The sequence below is a fragment of the Ciona intestinalis genome, chromosome 7, assembly GCF_000224145.3.
Source record: "Ciona intestinalis chromosome 7, KH, whole genome shotgun sequence".
NCBI classification, from domain to species: Eukaryota; Metazoa; Chordata; class Ascidiacea; order Phlebobranchia; family Cionidae; genus Ciona; species Ciona intestinalis.
In genome coordinates, this window is record NC_020172.2 from 4462858 (window position 1) to 4482940 (window position 20083).

At 34.7% G+C, this 20083-nt stretch overlaps 4 protein-coding genes across 4 annotated transcripts; 1 reads left to right on the forward strand and 3 right to left on the reverse strand.

The window, feature by feature from the left end:
* Positions 1–809: 809 nt before the first annotated feature.
* On the forward strand, positions 810–4743 carry LOC100182334 (ubiquitin-conjugating enzyme E2 G1). Its single transcript, XM_002125364.4, has 7 exons — positions 810–897; positions 1294–1437; positions 2256–2358; positions 2730–2827; positions 2937–3052; positions 3633–3695; positions 4195–4743. The coding sequence occupies exons 2-7, from the start codon at positions 1392–1394 to the stop codon at positions 4270–4272; spliced, it is 504 nt and encodes a 167-aa protein (XP_002125400.1). The 5' UTR covers positions 810–897; positions 1294–1391; the 3' UTR covers positions 4273–4743.
* A 140-nt stretch (positions 4744–4883) lies between these two features.
* LOC100184699 (TBC1 domain family member 23-like) lies at positions 4884–11285 on the reverse strand. The gene is made up of 8 exons (XM_002125052.5): positions 10893–11285; positions 10063–10675; positions 9527–9772; positions 8920–9029; positions 8389–8549; positions 7794–7979; positions 6934–7096; positions 4884–6529 (listed from the first exon to the last, which is right to left on the reverse strand). Exons 1-8 carry the CDS (start codon positions 11120–11122, stop codon positions 5953–5955), a joined length of 2286 nt encoding a protein of 761 aa, XP_002125088.1. The 5' UTR covers positions 11123–11285; the 3' UTR covers positions 4884–5952.
* Positions 11286–12307: 1022 nt separating this feature from the next.
* On the reverse strand, positions 12308–14367 carry LOC100187095 (visinin-like protein 1). Its single transcript, XM_002124869.2, has 3 exons — positions 13889–14367; positions 13458–13626; positions 12308–12895 (listed from the first exon to the last, which is right to left on the reverse strand). The coding sequence occupies exons 1-3, from the start codon at positions 14095–14097 to the stop codon at positions 12704–12706; spliced, it is 570 nt and encodes a 189-aa protein (XP_002124905.1). The 5' UTR covers positions 14098–14367; the 3' UTR covers positions 12308–12703.
* Positions 14368–15799: 1432 nt separating this feature from the next.
* On the reverse strand, positions 15800–17080 carry LOC100176875 (hippocalcin-like protein 4). The gene is made up of 3 exons (XM_002124812.5): positions 16834–17080; positions 16542–16710; positions 15800–16156 (listed from the first exon to the last, which is right to left on the reverse strand). Exons 1-3 carry the CDS (start codon positions 17040–17042, stop codon positions 15926–15928), a joined length of 609 nt encoding a protein of 202 aa, XP_002124848.1. The 5' UTR covers positions 17043–17080; the 3' UTR covers positions 15800–15925.
* Between the last annotated feature and the right edge of the window lie 3003 nt (positions 17081–20083).

Below are 20083 nucleotides of genomic sequence, written 5' to 3' on the forward strand. Positions count from 1 at the left end.
AAGAACAAACCACGCCTCCAAATGTGTCGATCACGTGCAAAGCTGGGAGCTGATTGGTTAATTACTAAGAGCCACAGTGCGAATTGATGACGTAAAACTGCTAAATTGTTATTTGCGCGAATTCCGAGCGCCTTTAGGAAAAAGTATTGCCTATATAAAAAACAAATTTTCGTTTTTCGTGATAGGATTTGATAAGCAGAAATTTAACATCAGGTATCACTGGAATCTATTTATAGTAACAGCGGATTGTGAAAAATTGCGGCAATAATTATTTTGACGCTATTCCTGCGGCTTACGTGTGAACTCCTAGTAAACACACAAGTCAGAAATACAACAGTAATATTTATTCGTTTACAGACTACTGTAAAAGACATAGGTTACAAACAACTTTACAAATATGCATTTGTTTAACATGAGAGTTCAATATTTAATAGTGTAACAGGGTCATAAACTTTGTGTTAATGCCTACTTCTTCTTATTTTCTTGTATATAGTAGGATGGGGGAATATGGGACACCTTTGCATTCTATTTTCTCGTCTTATTTGGTAGTAAACAAAAACATTCAAAGAATTATAAAACCGTTCTTACGGCACTCATATACTGTTGTTAATTGTTTAAAGCACGATTAGGAAATATGGGATTTAAGTGCTAACGGTATCCCATCTTACCCCACAGTATTATATAGCACTTCCGTAATTTTATGCTGCCAGATTTGCTCGCCTGTGTGTTCTTGGGTAAAACATTTACACATACTTTCACTAACTTTGGCAAATTATACAGTTTTTCAGAAAATAAGAATCCAATTTTAAATTGTAATAATTTAAAAACCGTCACTCCCCTAATGGTGTACGTATTCAGTGAGGCATTGAAATCCTCATTGTGCTGGTAGTGTTGCAGGCATAGATATCATATATATAGCTATGGTTGCAGGTATTAAGAAATGACTATTGATTATAGAACAGAAAACCCTGTGGTTATAACTGGTATTCGTCTAATATATGTAAATATTAATATAGGGGGATTACCTATAGGGTTTTCGCAGTACCCATGACGTGCCACGCCGCGGGACCTCACCCGTCACCCATATAGAATAGTTTTTTTTATAATTCTCGTTGTTTAATATCAATCCAAGGCATGCAACTAGAATTAAAAGTGTTGTGCTGACACAATAACTTGTTACAGCTAAACAAAAAGCACTAAAGTTTCTTATTTATAATATATATATATATATATCATATGTATCAATGTATGTATAAATTTTTGGTTTATTTTACTTCCTTTATTTTTGTTTAGAATCGTGGAGTTTTGGATAGAGTTGCTTGCTGTTAATTTTCAAAAGAATTATCTACCAATCGTGAGTTGCCAGGAAAACTGTCATAAAATTATAAGTAATGGCTCAATCACAGGGTGCACTGCTTCTAAAGAGACAGCTAAACGGTGAATTGTTGCTTTTCCTCTTTTGTTGCTTTCTATTTTTCTGCTGTTATAAACTGCCCAGTTGTACCATTGCATTAAATACCAGGGTGTTGTGGATGGGACCAAGTCTGCAGAGTTTGGCAGTTTCTAACGACATCTCGTGCATGCTAGACGTTTAGTTTTCACCTGTGCGCGTGCTGTTATCAAAAATCGGCGTGCAAGATATACATTTTAAAGCCACATTGGGAAACCTTACTTAATTTAACATGTCGATTTTCTTTGTGTATTTAATTAGCATGCGTAGGACAAATTATGGCATGCATCACCAAAAATTTGTAAACAGAATCGCTTGTGCACCTGCCATATTCTGCAGACAGGGATGGGACTGTGTCTGAACACACTAAGGTTACAGTCAGAATACAGTTGGTGTTGTGGACAGAGTAACACTGGTTGCATAAATGGCTTACATAAACCTTTCTGAGTGTTGGGGTAAAGGGACAAATCTGGCATAAAACCAGGTCCTCAACAAAGACCTCACCCACACAGAATAGATATCATCCTTTGTACAGTTGTTATGTTTTTGTTCTTATAGTTCATTATAATTCAGTGCTGGTGAAGAATCCCTTGATCTGCTAAATGTAACAACCAACCACTAACTTATATAACCCCTAGCTCCTGCCCCCTAACCATTAATCCCTAACTAGTACTACCAACCTCCAACACTTTCCACCAGCCTAATCTGTAATGTACTAAAAGATTCTTTACTATTGCACTGTTTGCACATAATTCTCATTTTACTACCTTTTTTATAATTTAAACACTTGATTTTGTAAAAATAGACTTGCAGAAAAAGCCAGTGGAAGGATTCAGTGCTGGTTTGGTTGACGATGAGAACTTGTTCGTTTGGGAAATCATAGTAATTGGACCAGTCGACACAGTTTAGTAAGAACCTTTTCCCATCCTACTTATTTTTTTATTAAAAAATTTTAATTTTGAATTTTTTTATACATATTTTTTTATTAAAAAAGTAGTTCAATTATAAAATCGGAGTTTTAGAGTAAAAAGTTCATATTTTTTGTCTTTAAAAAATATAGTTTGATGTAAAACAATTCAATTTAATAATAGAAAAAGTATTCAATCACTTTAGGTCATGGTTCGGATTTTATTGTTTGTTGTAATAGCCTGACAATCCTGTGTGTGTAGAAATTTTGAAGTTACAAAATTTGTAAAATATTCTTTTCTAAAAGCTCTGTCACATAAAATTGTCATTTATGATTATGATAATTTAATTAACCAAAAAAACTTTTTTTTAGTGAAGGAGGTTTCTTTAAAGCGCATTTGAGTTTTCCCCAGGAGTATCCTCAACGACCACCAAAGCTAAAATTTATATCTGAAATGTGGCATCCCAATGGTATGTATATAAATATAATGATTTTTACCAGTTGCGACAAATTAATATTGAAATATGTTTTTACCAGTTTACAAAGATAGATATCTTGATTTTTTAATGTTTTTACCAGTTGGGAAAGACGGTTTAGTTTGTATTTCGATTCTGCATGAACCTGGCGAGGATAAATTTGGATACGAAAGGGCAGAAGAAAGATGGCTCCCTATACACACTGTTGAATCTATCATGGTAAATATTACCTTTGCTTATTACATTTTTTCGCTTCCTAATTTTTTTATTTTCTAGCTAAAATTTATAAAAACGGTATTTTTTGTGCTCCAAGCAAATTTTAAATATGAAACTTCACAGTAAAGTATAAACACATTGTACCACAGTAACAATATAAGTCAGTATGATGATGGATTAGATTTGTCATTTCTGAAATAGGTTAGTCATATTAATAACACATTAACAACTGCCAGGCTATAACTTTAAAAATTAATGTCAAAGCTTTGACGACAAAATTAAACAGAACAATGTGCCATTGTTAATGTCCTATTTTTTTGTTTACTATTAGTTATATAGTAGTAAATATGCTATATATATATATATATATATATATATATAATCTTTCTGTGTTATAGTAACTCAAATAATAAAAATAAACTGTTTTATTTCAACAGTAGATGATTGTTATAAGCATGTTTTTTTTTTTCATTAGTTATATATTATACAGGCCTACAGTTATAGTATATATTAAAGGCTATATAATATTTGTGTGTTAAGTGATAGTAACCTATAGGAATAAACTGTTTTATTTTCACAACAGAGGAGTGTCATAAGCATGTTGTGCGACCCAAATGCTGGTTCTCCTGCAAACGTGGATGCAGCAGTAAGTATTTCGATGAGTGTAATTCTAGTTAGTCATTCTATATAAACAAGTGTTTCATAACCTGCTCCAACCCAGTGGTTACTAATGGTTTGTCCAAATTGTTAGCCATAAAAAATTCCAAAAAATATTCACTTACAAAGTTACATACTTGGTAACTCGTAAGCTGGCATGAGGTGTATGGAACAGAACACCCATGTTAAATACTGTCGTTCTCCAGTCGCGCGAGGATAAAGCAAGTTGTTACATTTGTTTATTCACATTTAACCAATTGTTGTTAATTGTAGATGTCCGTTAGGACAACTAAAATTAATCCATGTTTGGCGCTGTGGCTTAATGCTAAATAAGTCACCTCCCAAACAAAACAAAGAAAACCATTGACAATGCGAAACAGTACACGGAAAGCTTTCGTCTTCTGTTAAACTGTTAGAGTTGAAATGTGTATAAATTTTCGAGCAAAGGATTTATGAAAATAAGTAAATACTTTTTTTTGTATTTACAGAAGCAATACAGAGAAAACTTTCCAGCTTTTAAAAAAGAAGTCACTCGGTTGGTTCGTTTAACTCAAGAGGCATTGTAAACCATATTATCTCAGGTCTGATGCCGGATTTTCAAAATGGACATGTTTGCATGGTTGTAAATGACAAAATGGTGTGTCGGAAATGGTGAACTGCCCATACTGGCCCCCTTAATTTTAGTTAAGACTTCACACAATGTTACAGTTACAGACAAATAGTTCAAAACCGCTTTTGTGCATGTGCAATTTTTTTCTCAGTTTGTTCAAATAACAAAGTTTTGTTGCTTTTTCTCTGCCTTCCATTTTCACATACATCATTTATTCAAAGAATTTCGGTCATTTACTTTTTAATCTCCAAGTATAACTGCTTACAAAGCCAGGTTTATCACTGGTTCTCTATTGAAAAACAAGTCATTTTTATTTGGCAAGTCCTGTATGTTTTAGTGTTAAATGTTGTATGTTATTTATTACCCTTAAACTGTTTCACCTCTTCCTTGTACATAGGTCTGCTTGAAAATACATTGTACAGGATAAGATTTGGATTTTGTTTCTTTAAAAAATAAAGTGTGTTTGTACTTAAAGGGCAATTAAGGAAACAGGAAAATTTGTATATAGACAGACCATTTTTTTAAAAGCAGTTCGCAGTATTTAAAAAACATTCATTCAAACTTTCCATGCAGAGAGTATATTTAAGTTTCTGCTTGATCATGGATTAGCTAAATAACGATCAAGTGAAAAACTTTTATGGTATGCACTATGCAGAAAGTATAACCAGCAATTATCGTCTCTGTGTTTGTGACATAACGATGGATGCAAGCAGAAAAGAGAATTTCTCTCTAAATTTTTATACCTATTGCAAATAATGGTTGTCGTTTACACTACCAGCTTTAAAATTCAATGCTTGCAGTGACCAAATTTGTCTGCATCGAACATTCAAAACTAAATCCAACAATAATATAGTTTAAAGTGGAAAATGGTGGTTTGGGTACAAATTCGATAAATCATAATAACATTTTGATTTTGTTAATTTTAAAATGATTTGTGCAAGTAATATATTATATTTCATACAATACTACAAAATTTGATGTATAATTAAAATTAAAATATTTTAATTACAGCATTTTAAATAAAACAATAAGATGTTTTCCAATTTAACTTGACCGAAAATACAAATATTTAAAAATCGGTTCTTGATATCATTTTATCATTTCAGGATTTTCGGTCTGATTAAAAAAAAAATGCAATTGAAAAAATGTTAAAATAACAGTTGTATGTGAACAGATATTTTAATCTTATAGACTGGGCGGCTGTTATATGTGGGTCTGAATAAAATGATATGTTCTGTACATTAAATTAATATATGTACATCGGTACATAAAACTGTCATTGCACTTACTTACATTAGCACCATAGTCTGTCATCATTAAAAAGCAAGTACCAAAATATTTACACTGTACCTGTGCAATAACACTTGGTGTTTAGTGTTAGGCTAAGTCGGAAGAATTCCAAGTTTAAAGAAATTTGAAATTCTACACAAGCAAAAATGTTGGCTATTATAAAAATATTAGGAGCATATGACTTATAAAGGAAAACAATTTTAAATGTTAGGCTTAGACAGGAAAATCCTAATTCCAATTAAATTTAGAATTCTAAGCAAGCAAAGCTGTTGGCTACAATATTTGGAAAAATATATAGATAGGTGTAAAATTATTTTTTTTTCAATAATATTTAAACTAAAATTGCTTAGTCATCATGAGAAATTGCTTCATCATCTTTTTGCTGCTCAGCCTTTTTCTTTTCTGCTTCAATAATGAGATGTTTGATGGACTTTGTAGCAGTTCCCGCCTCCGGAAGAATATATCGATCCGCAGCCACAATCTCAACCTCTTCTTCCTTTTCTGCTGGAGAAATAATCTCCCCAAATTTAAACGTAATCAGCTCCGGAAAGGATCTTCGGGAAGTGATCTTCACGACAGCTGCAAGCGATCGCGGTGGTCTTGCCTTCACATACGTTAGTTTTGGTTTCTTCCGTCCTCTTTTTGGCTTTACTTCAATCAAACAAATCATCTGATCGGACGTTACGACGAGATGCGCGGGAAGCAAATTACCATCCAGTGTTACAGCTTGACACTCGAAACAGTGTTTGACATCAGGTCGTGTCTTCCACACACTCAGCTCCTCAATCTCCACATGGTGCTCCTCTGAAGGTCCAGGAGCCGAGTCCTGAGCACCCCCCTCATCATTTTCATTGTCGTCCCCAATGCTAAACACTGACTCAGTTCCTCTGTATGGCTTGCTTCGGTCATTCTGTTGAATATGTCTAAATACAAATACAAAAAGATGATAAAAACAAAAATCCTTCTCTTGAAAATCCATAAGTTATTCCTATACATCAGTGTTTGTTAAACTGATGTAAATTTAACCCCTAGGGGTAAATTTCTCGTATGTAAAAGGTAAATAAACTACCAATCAAAATCCACATTAGTTGATGAGACAGAAAAACTGTGCCAATTCTTGACCAGACATTGAACAACTCGTTGTCAAAAAGCTAATGCATCCGTCGCATTAAATATAACTAATGTAATTAGCTGTTTTCACTTTTAATAAATCAGCGCCATGCTTCATATTGGGGGTAAATCTGACACTGCTATACCTGCTCAACTTTTTTGCTTTTGTGCTTTCTTATGGGGGTGTATTAATCATGAATATACACTATTTATTAACCTTTCTGGTCCAGTCCATTCTTCTTCTGTGTTCTCAATAAACCTTGTAACTTTATCTTTAATAATTATGGATTTCTCCATTAAATTTCCAGCCATTTTCTTCATAAGGAATTGCATCTTTGACCGATTACTTGGATCTCCATTGTTTGCAGCATCTGTGGATTCTGGGAAAAGACGAAAAAAAATATTAACAAATGATGTGTGCAATATATATATTATATTTCATACATTACTACAAAATTTGATGTATAATTAAACTGAGGAAATTAAAATTTTTAATGTTTTATCCAAAACAATAATATGTGTTTTTGACTTCATGAAAAATAACAATATTGTAAAATCAATTTCCATAAAAGGAGACAAAAAAATAAACAAAATGAAAACAAGTTGAAAATCAGACATAAGACTAAGAGGTTTTTTTAAGTAAAATCTATGTCAATTTTCTTTATACACCTTATGGTGGCTTACGAACTACCATGTATGTAACTTTGGTGTTTGGCTAATAGTTTAGACAACCATTTCCACTCTGATGGACAAACCAATTAGACATATCAAATTCTACATGCAAAAACGACATATATATATATATATACATATATATATATACATATATACATACATATATACATACATATATACATATATATACAGATAGATAAAAAGACAATAAAAAAACATTTAAACATATAAGGTTAAAAAAACTCAAACCATACAATATTTTACAGTTTCTTGTGGTTTGTATAAAACTATGTATTAGTGTGTATTTGGTGTGTCATCTTACAGCTGGAACATGCACAACATACAATGATGTTTGGATATTTTATTTAAATTAAACAAATAAATTGAACCACCCCTACATACTTGACTGTGCAGGTGTTGCACGTTCGGCACCAACAACCCATTCGCTAAGGTCGATCCCAACCTCATTTAAATATTCCAACAATGAATTGAAACCCCCTCGTGCAACACTAATGTAGGTTTGTCGCTTCTGCAGCAGATGAGCGATGACCATGTTCATATATTGATCATCTTCATCACAACCACTGCCTGTTTTAAACCGCATAAATTTTTTAGTAAATTAGGTAACACTGTATATAGAGTAGGGTGAGAAAGATGGGACACTTTTAAACTCTATTTTCTCGTCCTATTCAAAAAATTATAAAAGTATATCCTTGTGACTCCCATAGATCTTTGTTAATTGTTTAAAACGCGACCAGGATATTTGGATATTATGTGCTAAAAGTGTCCCGTCTTTCCCCACCCTACTATAATTATGAAGTCACCACTTTTTTGACAAAAGATTGTCTTAAGTTAATGTAATATTTGCGCCAGGTCAAGATCTTCTCTTGCATTGACAAATAAGTTCCTTTTCTGGGGAATAGTTTATCCGTCATCATTTATATTGTTAACCATAGTCTATAACTTGTTTCCTTTTAACAGTGATCACAATTTTCACCTAAAAAACATAGATGTTCCCCTCCTGCTGCTGACCCAGCTTGTATAGCTTGATCCTGGGCTGCGAATAACGAGGTGAGAGCTGCATCGAATTCCGATGGTTCCTTGAGCATTAGTGTGGCATCCAAGTGAAATGCGGTCAGAAGATGACCTTTGTTGTATCTGTGATTGTAAGGTTTATTTGTGCAGTGATTGACCGTGTATTTCGAAGCACAGTATTGGTGAATATTAATATATGTTGTATAATGGGCTCCTATAGAATGTTGTAAAAACACAAAAGTGGAAAATGATGTGAATACATGTAGGAATATGTGGTTTCTGACTTCCTGTTTCGACAAGTATAAAGATTAACATACAAATACAAGTTATTGAGAATAAAAAAAGTCATCTTGTTTTTGCTCATGTTTTAGAACTAAGAACTGACTAATTTTTGTTTTTACACAACAGATAACTGTTTGTTAGGCTCTACCTCATGAGTTAAAATACACTTTAAGTTGAACTTTGTACAGCCAACACATTTAAACACACTTACTCTTCTGCTGGTCTACAGTCAACAACAAAATATCGAATTTGTTGAGTTTTTTCCTCATCATCCCCAACATATGATGGTTGGCTTGAAAGGAGAAGTTCAGGGATTGAAACCTGAGTGGAAATGGGAGCATGAAACATGAGAAATTGTTGCGAGAATTGTTGGATTTTTTATATGGTTTAGGAATTTTTTTTTTTATATGGCTTAGAATTTGGAACAAGGCTTCCGAAACTGGAGGCCAGGTAATGAACTTTAAGGGTTGCCAAGATTATACCAATTTTACACAAATTCTGCTTATATTACACTAATAACCGCAAAGGGTTGCAGAAAATGTTAGAAGGTTTATATATTGGTTCAAGATTGCTAAAAAGTGAAAATATTACACTACTGTCAAACTGACGGTAAATATTAATATATATGTATCGTATGTAGTATGTACGATAAGGCTTAGAGACAATTTAATCCATGATAATTACTCATCTTACAATATGAACTATGAAGTATTGATTAGTATGCATACGATACAATGTCATTCTTGTGTATTGTTGATCATTATATTGTTAAGCCTCATATTTCAAAGATTGTCATAATAGACAGAAAATCAAGTCACCTTTAGACAAAATGATTGGGCAAGGTCAGTTGATATAGAATCCACTTTTGAAGTGCTGGATATCATAGCCCCACTGTAAAAACAAGCCCCCAAGTCCCTTCTAAATGAGGATGGTGTTTTGTCACTGTAGTAAGAAGCAAGTTGGCAAAAATCATCGACGTCTTCTAGTGTTAAAACTGAGGGGGCTTGAGACAAACATTTTATCGTCTCAGCACGATCTGCTTGTTGGCCTGAATTTGCCATGATCTAGAAAAGAGAATGTTAAAAACATACAGTATTCATTTATAGGCCATTACTAATAACTTACTAGTACCGCTGATTTGACTATGTTTACAACAGATTTAGTGGGCCTAATGTAATAGTTGTTCATAGGCGCCAAACTTTTTAGAATGCAGGATAGGCAGGAACAAGTGGACTTGCATTATTTTAAAACAAATTTGGTGCTTAAGTTTACTGATTAATGCAGTGCAGAAAATATTAGGGCGGCCCATCTACCCTGCCACCCCAGGTTTGGCGCCTATGGTTGTGTTGCTAACCTGTTCTTTGGTGTTAACAAGAATCACAAGAGCCAAAAAGAAAACAAAAAATGGGTCCGATCTCTGCAGATAGACGTCCCATAGTCCACAAGTTACGGAGGGAGAGCAATGTGAGGAGAAGAGAGCACAGAACCAGTCGCTCGTAAAACTTTGTGTCGATATCTGGCAAGTGTCAATGAAATTGCACAACTCTGGGTCATGGTAGAGAAGCAAAAGTCGGAGTAAATGAAAAGGAGCTGCAGTGACACTGGATGATAAATCGCTGCGTGGGACATAACGCGATTGCAGAGCGTAGAAACAGTTGTACAAGTCTCCTAAATCTAAATTGAGCCCGAGTAACGGCCGAAGCACACTGGTCCAACCATTGTCAGTATGATACTTCACTGCCCGACACTTACTATAGAATGTAAGGACAGCGATGCAGTCTTCAATCATACTTTCACTATTCAACGATGAGGTTAACTCTGGGTCACTTTCATCCGTCACAGATTCCACCAACACACCACAATCTTTACGAATAATATCCTGTTCGGGTAAATCAAGCTTTTTGTCCCACGAAGCCATAGCATTTCCACGATTTGCGACATTCAAGCAAACTTTCCAAACCTGTGTTCTGAACACAAAATACTTGTTTAGGGGTGATAAATAGGCTAATTTTTTTAAGTAAATATTTATCTGAAATAATGATTTTGCATGAAATCGCATCCATTTTTGCTCCAATTTATTTTTAATATGGAAGTTTTAGTTGCAAATGATCCAGGTCATTCTTTTCAATCCAGAACATGGTATAAAACTATTTTATCTTTATTTTTGTTTAAAAATATAACCACCTGAATTTGTCTGGCAAGCATCTGCACTTGCAGACACTTTTAATAATTCCCTGGTCGACAAAACCTTCATTTAACATTTCTTCAAGCTCCAAATGCCAGTTATCGTTGCATGGGAAGTCAACATCTTGTTTGATAGCTTCATCAAAATCTGATAACTGGTCAAATGTGGTCTCACTGTTGGTAGAAGTGTTCACATTCTCCTCCAGATCTGCTGCTTGAGATTCATCCATTTTTCGGAACAAAAGTCAATAAAGTTCACAAATTTATCATAAAAAGTTTGACTTTTTTCTCCGAGTATTTTTCGTCTTTTATCCGTGCTCAATAAAAAGTTTCCCTATGTTATAACGTGCATGTCACATTATACACATTGATTTGTAGGTGATTAAGCTGTTTGAAAGACCTGTATATATATAATACATATATATTACATATCATAATTATTTGTATTTGATATGAATATGATAATAGAGATGAAGGAGCGCAAACCATGTGGATATTAAGATATATTCCTACAGAAGTATTTACCCTCTGCGTCTAAACTGTGAGAAGTTGTATGAATGTCTAAATACAAAGTCACTCGTTATACTTTATGGTGCTAGTGAAGAATCTTCCCCCCCCCCCACCATATTTGCTAACTACTAACCCCTATAACCACTAACCCCTAACCATCAACACCTAACCCCTTAACCTAGGGGTTAGCAAATAAGGTAGGAGGGGATTCTTCATCTACTTTATTTATTACTGAGTATCAGAAACACATAAATACAAAATGTAACAATAAGAAAAAATAAAAAAGTATACAAATGTAACAAGTTAAGTTAAAACTGTAGAATTTTATAATAAAACTAACTACATATTATACCAAACATATTACAGTAACTATATACTAATAATACAGAATAAAATTAGCAAATTACGTAACTAATAATCACAAAACAACACACTCTGGTGCGAAGGCCGATAGTTCGCGAAATTGTCAACCATTTTCCGCATGAATAGTTTCTCACCCTACGTCATACTTCGTGCATGTGATAGGGGAGTTTTCGTGCGTTTCTATTTTGTAAGGTGAAAAATCCCGAAATATTGTCACGTCTTTAATTCGTTGTATGGACCGGTCATTTTACACAAATACACAGCAACACGTTCCAGACATATTAATCAAATATGCGACTTTATAATATACAGTTTTATTATAATCAACAAAATGACGTATTCAGAATATAAGTTAGACAGTTTAACAGTTTAAAATTGCGTTTTCAAAACTTGAGTTAGCCGATGTCGACGTTACAATGAATTCTGGTGTTGTTGCTGTACTAGTTGTCGTGTCCATATGTATCCTAGTAACAAAATAGGAATCCACCGTATTCCCGATATACAGCGAGTGGTATGCTCTTTGTTAAGCGGCATGATAATTTCGGCTTATTTTATTAAAATGACATTATGGCGTATTGTACAAGTAACACATCCGACGAAATGGTAAAGCAAATGTACAAACAGTATCAAAAACCGTACTTTTCTGCATTCGAAAATTACAATAACTGGTTAAAATAGTAGTTTGGGAAAGACGGGACACCTTCAGTACATGATATCCAAATAAGCTTATCATGTTTTAAACAATTAACAACGGTCTATAGGAGTCGTAAGAGTACGGTTTCCTAATTCTTGAAATGTCTTTTGTTTACTGCCAAATGGGACAAGAAATTAGAATAAATATGTGTCCCATCTTCCCCTACCCTACTATATAACCAGACTGAAACAATTTTATAATAAAGCCAAATAGTGAGAGTTATAGTTTTTAAAAAATTAACAATCTAATCACCAATCTGAAGCAACATAACTAAACTAGGCTCCAAACGAGCAGCTATTTGAAACTCTTTCAGTGTAACTTGTTCATCTCCGTCTTTATCCATTCTAGAAAAGATGCGATCTGCTCTTTGCTGGGGAGTTAGTTGTTCTGGTAATATGGTGTACATGATATCCTCGCCGACGAGCAGATATACGGACTAATAAAAATATTTCAGTTAAAGGTTACAGTTTATAAATAGGTTATGGAGTAGGGTGGGGGAAGATGGGACACCTTTTATCTTCATTTTCTCGTTCCATTAAGTAATAAACAAAGAATATTCAAAGAAATATAAAACCGTATTCTTACGACTCCCATAGACCAATGTTAATTGTTTAAAATACAATCAGGATGTTTGGATATTATGTGTTAAAGGTGTCCCATTTTCCCCCACTCTACTATATAATACAGTACTGTGTAATAAGAGGGGATACTGTCAGCACCTAAATCCCATATTTCCTGACCTTCTTTTAAACAAATAACAAACGCGGGTGTCTGCTTAATCCTGTAAAGGTTGTTTGTTTGCTTCCAAAATGAGACGAATATAAAGAATAAAAGCATTTCCCATATTACCCCACGTTACTATAGTGTAAAATACAACGTACCAATATACAGGAAAACCAAAAGGCCTAAACGCTTGACAAACGTGAATATATTTAAATGGCTTTCCATCCGTTTTAAGAAACAACAAAATAATTTACAAATAGAAAACTAAATCTTACTCGAATCATGTTTCTCATTTCAACTCTCGTAATTTCACCATCCCCGTCTACGTCATACATACTGAATGCCCACGTTAGTTTCTCGTCCACCGTACCACGTGACATGAGTGACAACGCGCACATGAATTCGCGAAAGTCGATTTTACCGCTACCGTCACGATCATAGGTCCTAATAATAAATTGAAAGAGAGTGAACGACATTTTGTTTTGGTCATGTTTTTTCACTGGAATAAATATATAAGGATGGGGGAGGATGTAACACCTTTTCATTCAACGATATCCTCTCGACTCCCATAGACCGTTTTAATTGTTTAAAACAAGATCAAGATATTTAGATATTACGTGCTAAATGTGTCCCGTCTTCCCCACCCTAATATATATTTACACAAAGTCGCAACTACAGTGGAAAAACTACATACATCATTACAAACCTGAAAGCTTGTTCTGCAAATTGTGAGCAATCTCCTGCCACAAACATTTTCTTGTAAAGTGCTACAAACTCTGTTCTGGTGAGGTAACCAGTTGGACATTCTTTACGAAAGCAGGCATACCATTCCTTTATTTCGACCTCGGAAAAGTAAGTGCTCGTGTACAAGTCTTTTAACACAGCAGGATTTAACTTGGCAGCTTTTTGACCCATTTTCAAAATTGAATCACCTCTAAAATAAGTCTTCTGTGGCTGCGTATTTTCTTGAATAATATAGAAAACCTTGAATGCCAATGCTATATAACGAATATATGTATGCGCTTCAAAATAATCCGCAGAGAGGCCAATTCAGATGCCAAATCAATGACAGAAAATCGAATCTTAACCTGTGTTTGTCCACCTTATCCGCATACAATCAACGTTACGCAACAGATTTAAAGCCAAAATATTAAAAACTGACATAAATCTGACAAAATGCGTAAACGAATTAACTGTCAATCAAGTAAATTAATATATAGTAATGTAGGGGGAAGGCGGGACACATTTGGCACATAACATCCAAATATTCGTGTTTTAAACATTAAACAACGGGCTCAGAAAACAAGACCATTATTCACGTCAATATTATATGTTTTATGAACGTACGGGTTTTTGTATACAAAACATAAACTCAAATTATATTATGCACTGTGGCATGGCATAAAAGATCATAATTTGTGTAGTTTGATAAAACGACAACGTTTAGTTAGTAAAATCCCATACGTTAAACGGAAAGTGAAGTTATAGTAGGGTAGAAGGAAAACGAGACACCTTTAGCACATATTTTACAAATATTCTGATCTTGTTTTAAACAATTAACAACGGTATATGGGAGTCGCGGGGATATACGGTTTTAAAATTCTTTAAATGTTCTTTGTTTACTACCAAATGGGACGAGAAAACAGAATAAAAATGTATCCCATTTTACTCCATCCCACTATATAGGATTCTGTGGTGGGCAGAATCATAATTTTTTACAGCAAAAACAATGTACGTGAGAATGTATAGCGTTTTTAATACTTTACTGCTATACATTATATGCAGTCGTACACTCCAAATTATGCGTTGTACCTTATTTGCCTTCTATTTAAATTTGTAATTCATGTTTAACACAGACAAATGATTTATTTGTAAATATATTTATAAAGCAAACAATTCCGACTTACTGTTCCTTATAACACTAATTGTTTAATAATATTTTAGCAGCTCATCCGGTATAAAAACGTAGTATATTTCCAACGTTTCATCTGCCATACGGCCAGACTTCATCCCGACGCTTTGTATGGAAGTAACGGAATATTTATGTAATATTTATGCTTTGTAGACTGCGCGTAAAAGTTTATTAAAAAAACATGCTAACATTCTACCATGTTTATCCAGGTATGTATATCGCAGGGTAGGGTAGAATGGGACACTTTTTCTTTCTATTTTCTCGTTCAACTTGGCAATAAACAGAGTACGTTCAAAGGATTCCAAAACCTCGTATTCTCACGACTCCCATATAAACCGTTGTTAATTGTTTAAAACACGATCAGGATATTTGGATAATATGTGCTAAATATGTCCCATCTTCCCCCACCCCACTATATACTAATCTTGTATATACATCACTCATATTATAACCCAAGAGACAATTTCTCTGTTTTATACAACTTGGTATAATAACAACTTCGTGTTCGTATATAAACATACAGTTATACAATTCTTATGTGTACCAAGACATGTAAACAAACGGCATGAAACAAAACCTCGATGCCTATGAAGGGGAACAGCAGTATATAACGGTGGGGTAAGATGGAACATGTTTTTTATTTATTTTCTTGTTCCATTCGGTAGTTTAAAAAGGATATTTACAAAAATTAAAACGCTATCCTTATACGAATCTAAAAGCGTTGTTTATTGTTCAAAACACGATCAGTAAGCATGGGATTTAGGTGCTAACGGTATCCCACCTCACCCTACAGTACTATAAGTTTGATTGGCTGAAACACTAAATTGTCTTTTATTTATCACTGGTTTCTCCTTTTTGTTGAACCTCTCCCCCTCCCCCAACTTGTAGCAACATAACAAGACTTAAATCTTCACTAGCTGCCTTGCGGAATTCTTCGACTGTAATTTGGTCGTCACCGTCTCTATCCATGCGAGTGAAGATGCGATCCACTCGTTGCTTTGCTGTAAGACCATCTGTCACAATCTTCGCCATCGCTTCTTCCCCAACCATTTTGTAAATAGCCTGTTGTACAAATGTACAATGTTAAACCATATGCAGTTTGAGTAGGGCATGAATTGTTTCGGACCCTTTTATTGTTTTTGGTCTGATTTTTTAAATTATGAAACACCGAAAATCTGTTTGTATTTAAGTTTTCAAAAAAAAATATAAAACCATTGTATATATAGTAGGGTGGGGAAGACGGGACACCTTTATCAGGTAACATGATATTTGCGTTTTAAACAAATTAAAACGGCCTATGTAAGTCATGAGGGTATTGTTTAATTCTTTGAATGTTCTTTGTTTGCTACCAAATGGGACAAGAAAATATACGAAGGTGTCCCATCTTCCCCCACCTTACTATATGTCATGCGTTTTACGAAGGCTATCAATCAAATAATTAATCGACCGATATAATCTCTAGCATTTCCTTCCGGGTCACGTGGCCATCGTTGTCCATATCATACATGCTGTAAGCCCACTTGAGTTTTTCGTCGAATGTACCGCGTGAGGTGACGGACAGCGCGCACATAAACTCCTTGAAATCGATCGTTCCATCTCCGTTCTTATCAAATGTCCTATTTTATAAACAGTATTTAAAAAATACGACACAGATTAAGTAGGATTAGGTCCGGATCCACTACCACCAAAATAACGCGATTTTAATCCCGCATATGCACGATTGTGAGATTAAAAAATACCTGAAAGCGTGCTCTGCAAAAGCGCTGGCGTCCCCGCTTGGGAAAAATTGTTTGTAGAGCTTTTTGAATTCCTCCAGTGAAAGGATGCCGGTCGGGCAATCTTTTCGGAACGATTTATACCACAGTCTGATCTCACGTTCTGTGAAGTCTGTGTTGTTTACCATGTCAGTAAGAACGGTTGGAGACAGTTTAGAGTTTTGCTTTCCCATATTTACCTACTTACAAATTTCAAATAAATTACAAAAAACTCTCTGAAAATTAATTACAATTTATCAACACCAAACATAATTAAGTGAAATCAGTAATTCAAACCTAAAAAACCAACAACTAAACACAATGAGTGTACACTGTTCCACAACAACTCGTTCGATCAGCTCTTTCTAGTTTATTAAGGCGGATAACGTTAAGTCTCAATAGATGTTGAACAAAACTTCTCGAAATTGAACGGAAACGCTTGACAACCGACAACAAGAAGCAGACACCAGTTTGAACGAGTCAGTAAAGCTTTGACAAAACATCTTTCGATTTCCGTTTTGTTTTACACGTACACGAAGGCAATCGACCTAATGCGTTCATGCAGCCTCAGTTCACAGTAATAACTATCTATACTAACTGACTCATATTCTAATAATCTTATCCTATATATACCTATATGACAACAATATGCACAAAATCAGTCGAAATTCGGTTAACTTAGTTTAGCGAGATGCCTTTAGGCTTTGATATGCTAAATTTACCGTGTATTGCCACCCGATGCGAACACTTAATTAATGCTTCAATACACTTAACTGCAAGTGACGCGCCTGAATTTCTAACGTCGAGTTAATAAATTTCTTCTCTAAATTAAACGCCGAAATAGCGCATTGAATCCATACACCTCCATATACCAAAAGCAAACAACACTCCAACGAGCGCAAGCAAAGATACAATGGAATATTAAGTTTCAACCGTACATAATGCTTACATTGAACTGAGGGGATGGGATTTAACACAATTTAAATACGTGAAACTGAAAAAAAAACATTTCGGGATAAATGCATCTAATTTTTATAAATTTAAAACCATTTCACTTAAGGTTGATATTTAAACATTTTGCCAACGGTCGCGTTTGCGCCTGTTTTCCGTTTAAATTTAGATAAATAGCCTACAATATGTTGCTTTAACTCGCACGGTGAGTAAAACTGTTTATATTTACCCTATTAGTTTTTTTTTTTGATTAAAACATAGGCAGCGCAGTGGTTAGCGCGCTATGCCAGTAACCCATAGGCCATGGGTTCAAGGCTCGTCGCTGCTATAGTTGTGGGCGTATGTACCCTTGGGCAATTCCTTCAACCCAGTGGTCACTGATGGGTTGTCAAAACTGTTAGCCGTACAAAAAAAACACCGACAAAATTACGTATACTTGGCAACTTGTAAGCGGGCACGAGTTGTATAAAACAGAACATATAAGGGTTATAACGACTGTCGTTTTCCCGCTATGCGAGAATAAAGCAAGTTACATTCATTCAATTATTCATAGGTTAGTCAGCTTTAACAGAACCTACACAAACTCGTAGTAAAATCAAGCATAGCCTTTGTCTATATATTCGCTACATGTTCTATAGTTTAAGATAGAATAATTATTATTTGAACATCACTTGCCGACTCAACACAGTATGTCTGTTTCTATAGACATCTCGCTTTTATATATAAAAGTAATATATCTGCGTTTAGCGTATTTAAAGGTCTCATATTTAATCTATCAATCTTCTTTCGCGCTTCAAGATACTTAGATTGCAATCCATCAACCCTGCAACCTTGTAATAGCGCCACGGATTTTCACAATTTACTTAAATGCTTCAATGCACTTCAGCTGGTTATCCCCTTATGGCATCTAGGCGCTTTTACAAATTTGAAAACCAAAACAAAAATCTCGAAACCTTTTAAATCGCCTTTGATGGGAAATAACTGATCCGAGTTTAATTACTGTCCGCAGTTTTTAAGTAATCAAAAAAGTACGCTGTAATTTGATTGACGCTCCGCTTCATTTCTCGCCGTTCTCTTTTACTTAGCAATCACAGCTGTATACTGTGTATACCTACCTTTGGATGTACGAAGAACTGACTTAATAATAATAACAATCAAAACTATATTTGTCTCTTCGATTACGGTATCGAAGATTAAAACGAAACATTTTAATACAAAAAGACAGAATAGGGCTAAAACAACAGTTGTTAAAACACGAGCTTTATAACCTATATTTACATTTAATTGGAACAAAAAAAAACATGGTGGCTACACGCAGAGACTTGAACAATTTGGTGAACATGTTTTACATCCAACTTAAAAGCCAGTAGAAGGAAGCAGACCAATCGCAACGATATTGATCAAGCTTAGTCCATTTTCCCATTCTACACCCCTACCAGCCCATATGGTTAAAACTGATTACACCCGTTATCAGACCTTAAACCCCGCGGATCGATCGCACCCTTGATAACAAATCTGCTTGCGTCAGATATTCAATACATGGGGATTACCGGAACACTATAGAGACATAAAGTAGGGTGGGAGAAGACGGGACACCTTTTCACTCGATTTTCTCATCCCATTTGGTAGTTAACAAAGAACATTCAAAGATTTATGAAACCATATCTTCACGACTTCCATAAACTGCTATTTATTATAAAATAAGATCAACATATTTGGGTATTATGTGCCAAACGTGTCAAATCTTACCCAACAGTACTACATAAAAGCGTAAAACAGCCTACACACCTAAAAACTCCACGGTCCGTGATTTCGGCTGCGCTGATGCATGACTGAACAAAAACGACAGAGAACCATCACTGGTGCGGTTAATGCGGTCGCCTAATTGACCTTTTTGCTTTTAAATACGTACTGTATCTCATATTAAGTGCTGGTAAAAAATATTACCCTACGTTTTCTGCTAACCACTAACCCGTAGAACCAATAACCCCTACCAACCTCTAACACTTTCCACAAGTCTAATCTATAACGCAACGGAGGATTCTTCACTAGTGCATATTACTGCTTTGCTTTTATACCGTATACATACTGCCACATCTGACGCCTATACTATACAGTCTAACTACAGTCAGCACTGTCCGGAATATCTACGTAATTTAAAATGATGCGAGAGCGAATTGCTGGTAAATTAAGGGATGTTGTTTGTACTGCGGTAACAAGCCGGTCTGCCGTGAGGCAAGCAAAAGTAACCTTAGCGCGTTTGTGCAGAAACTATGGTAAAAGT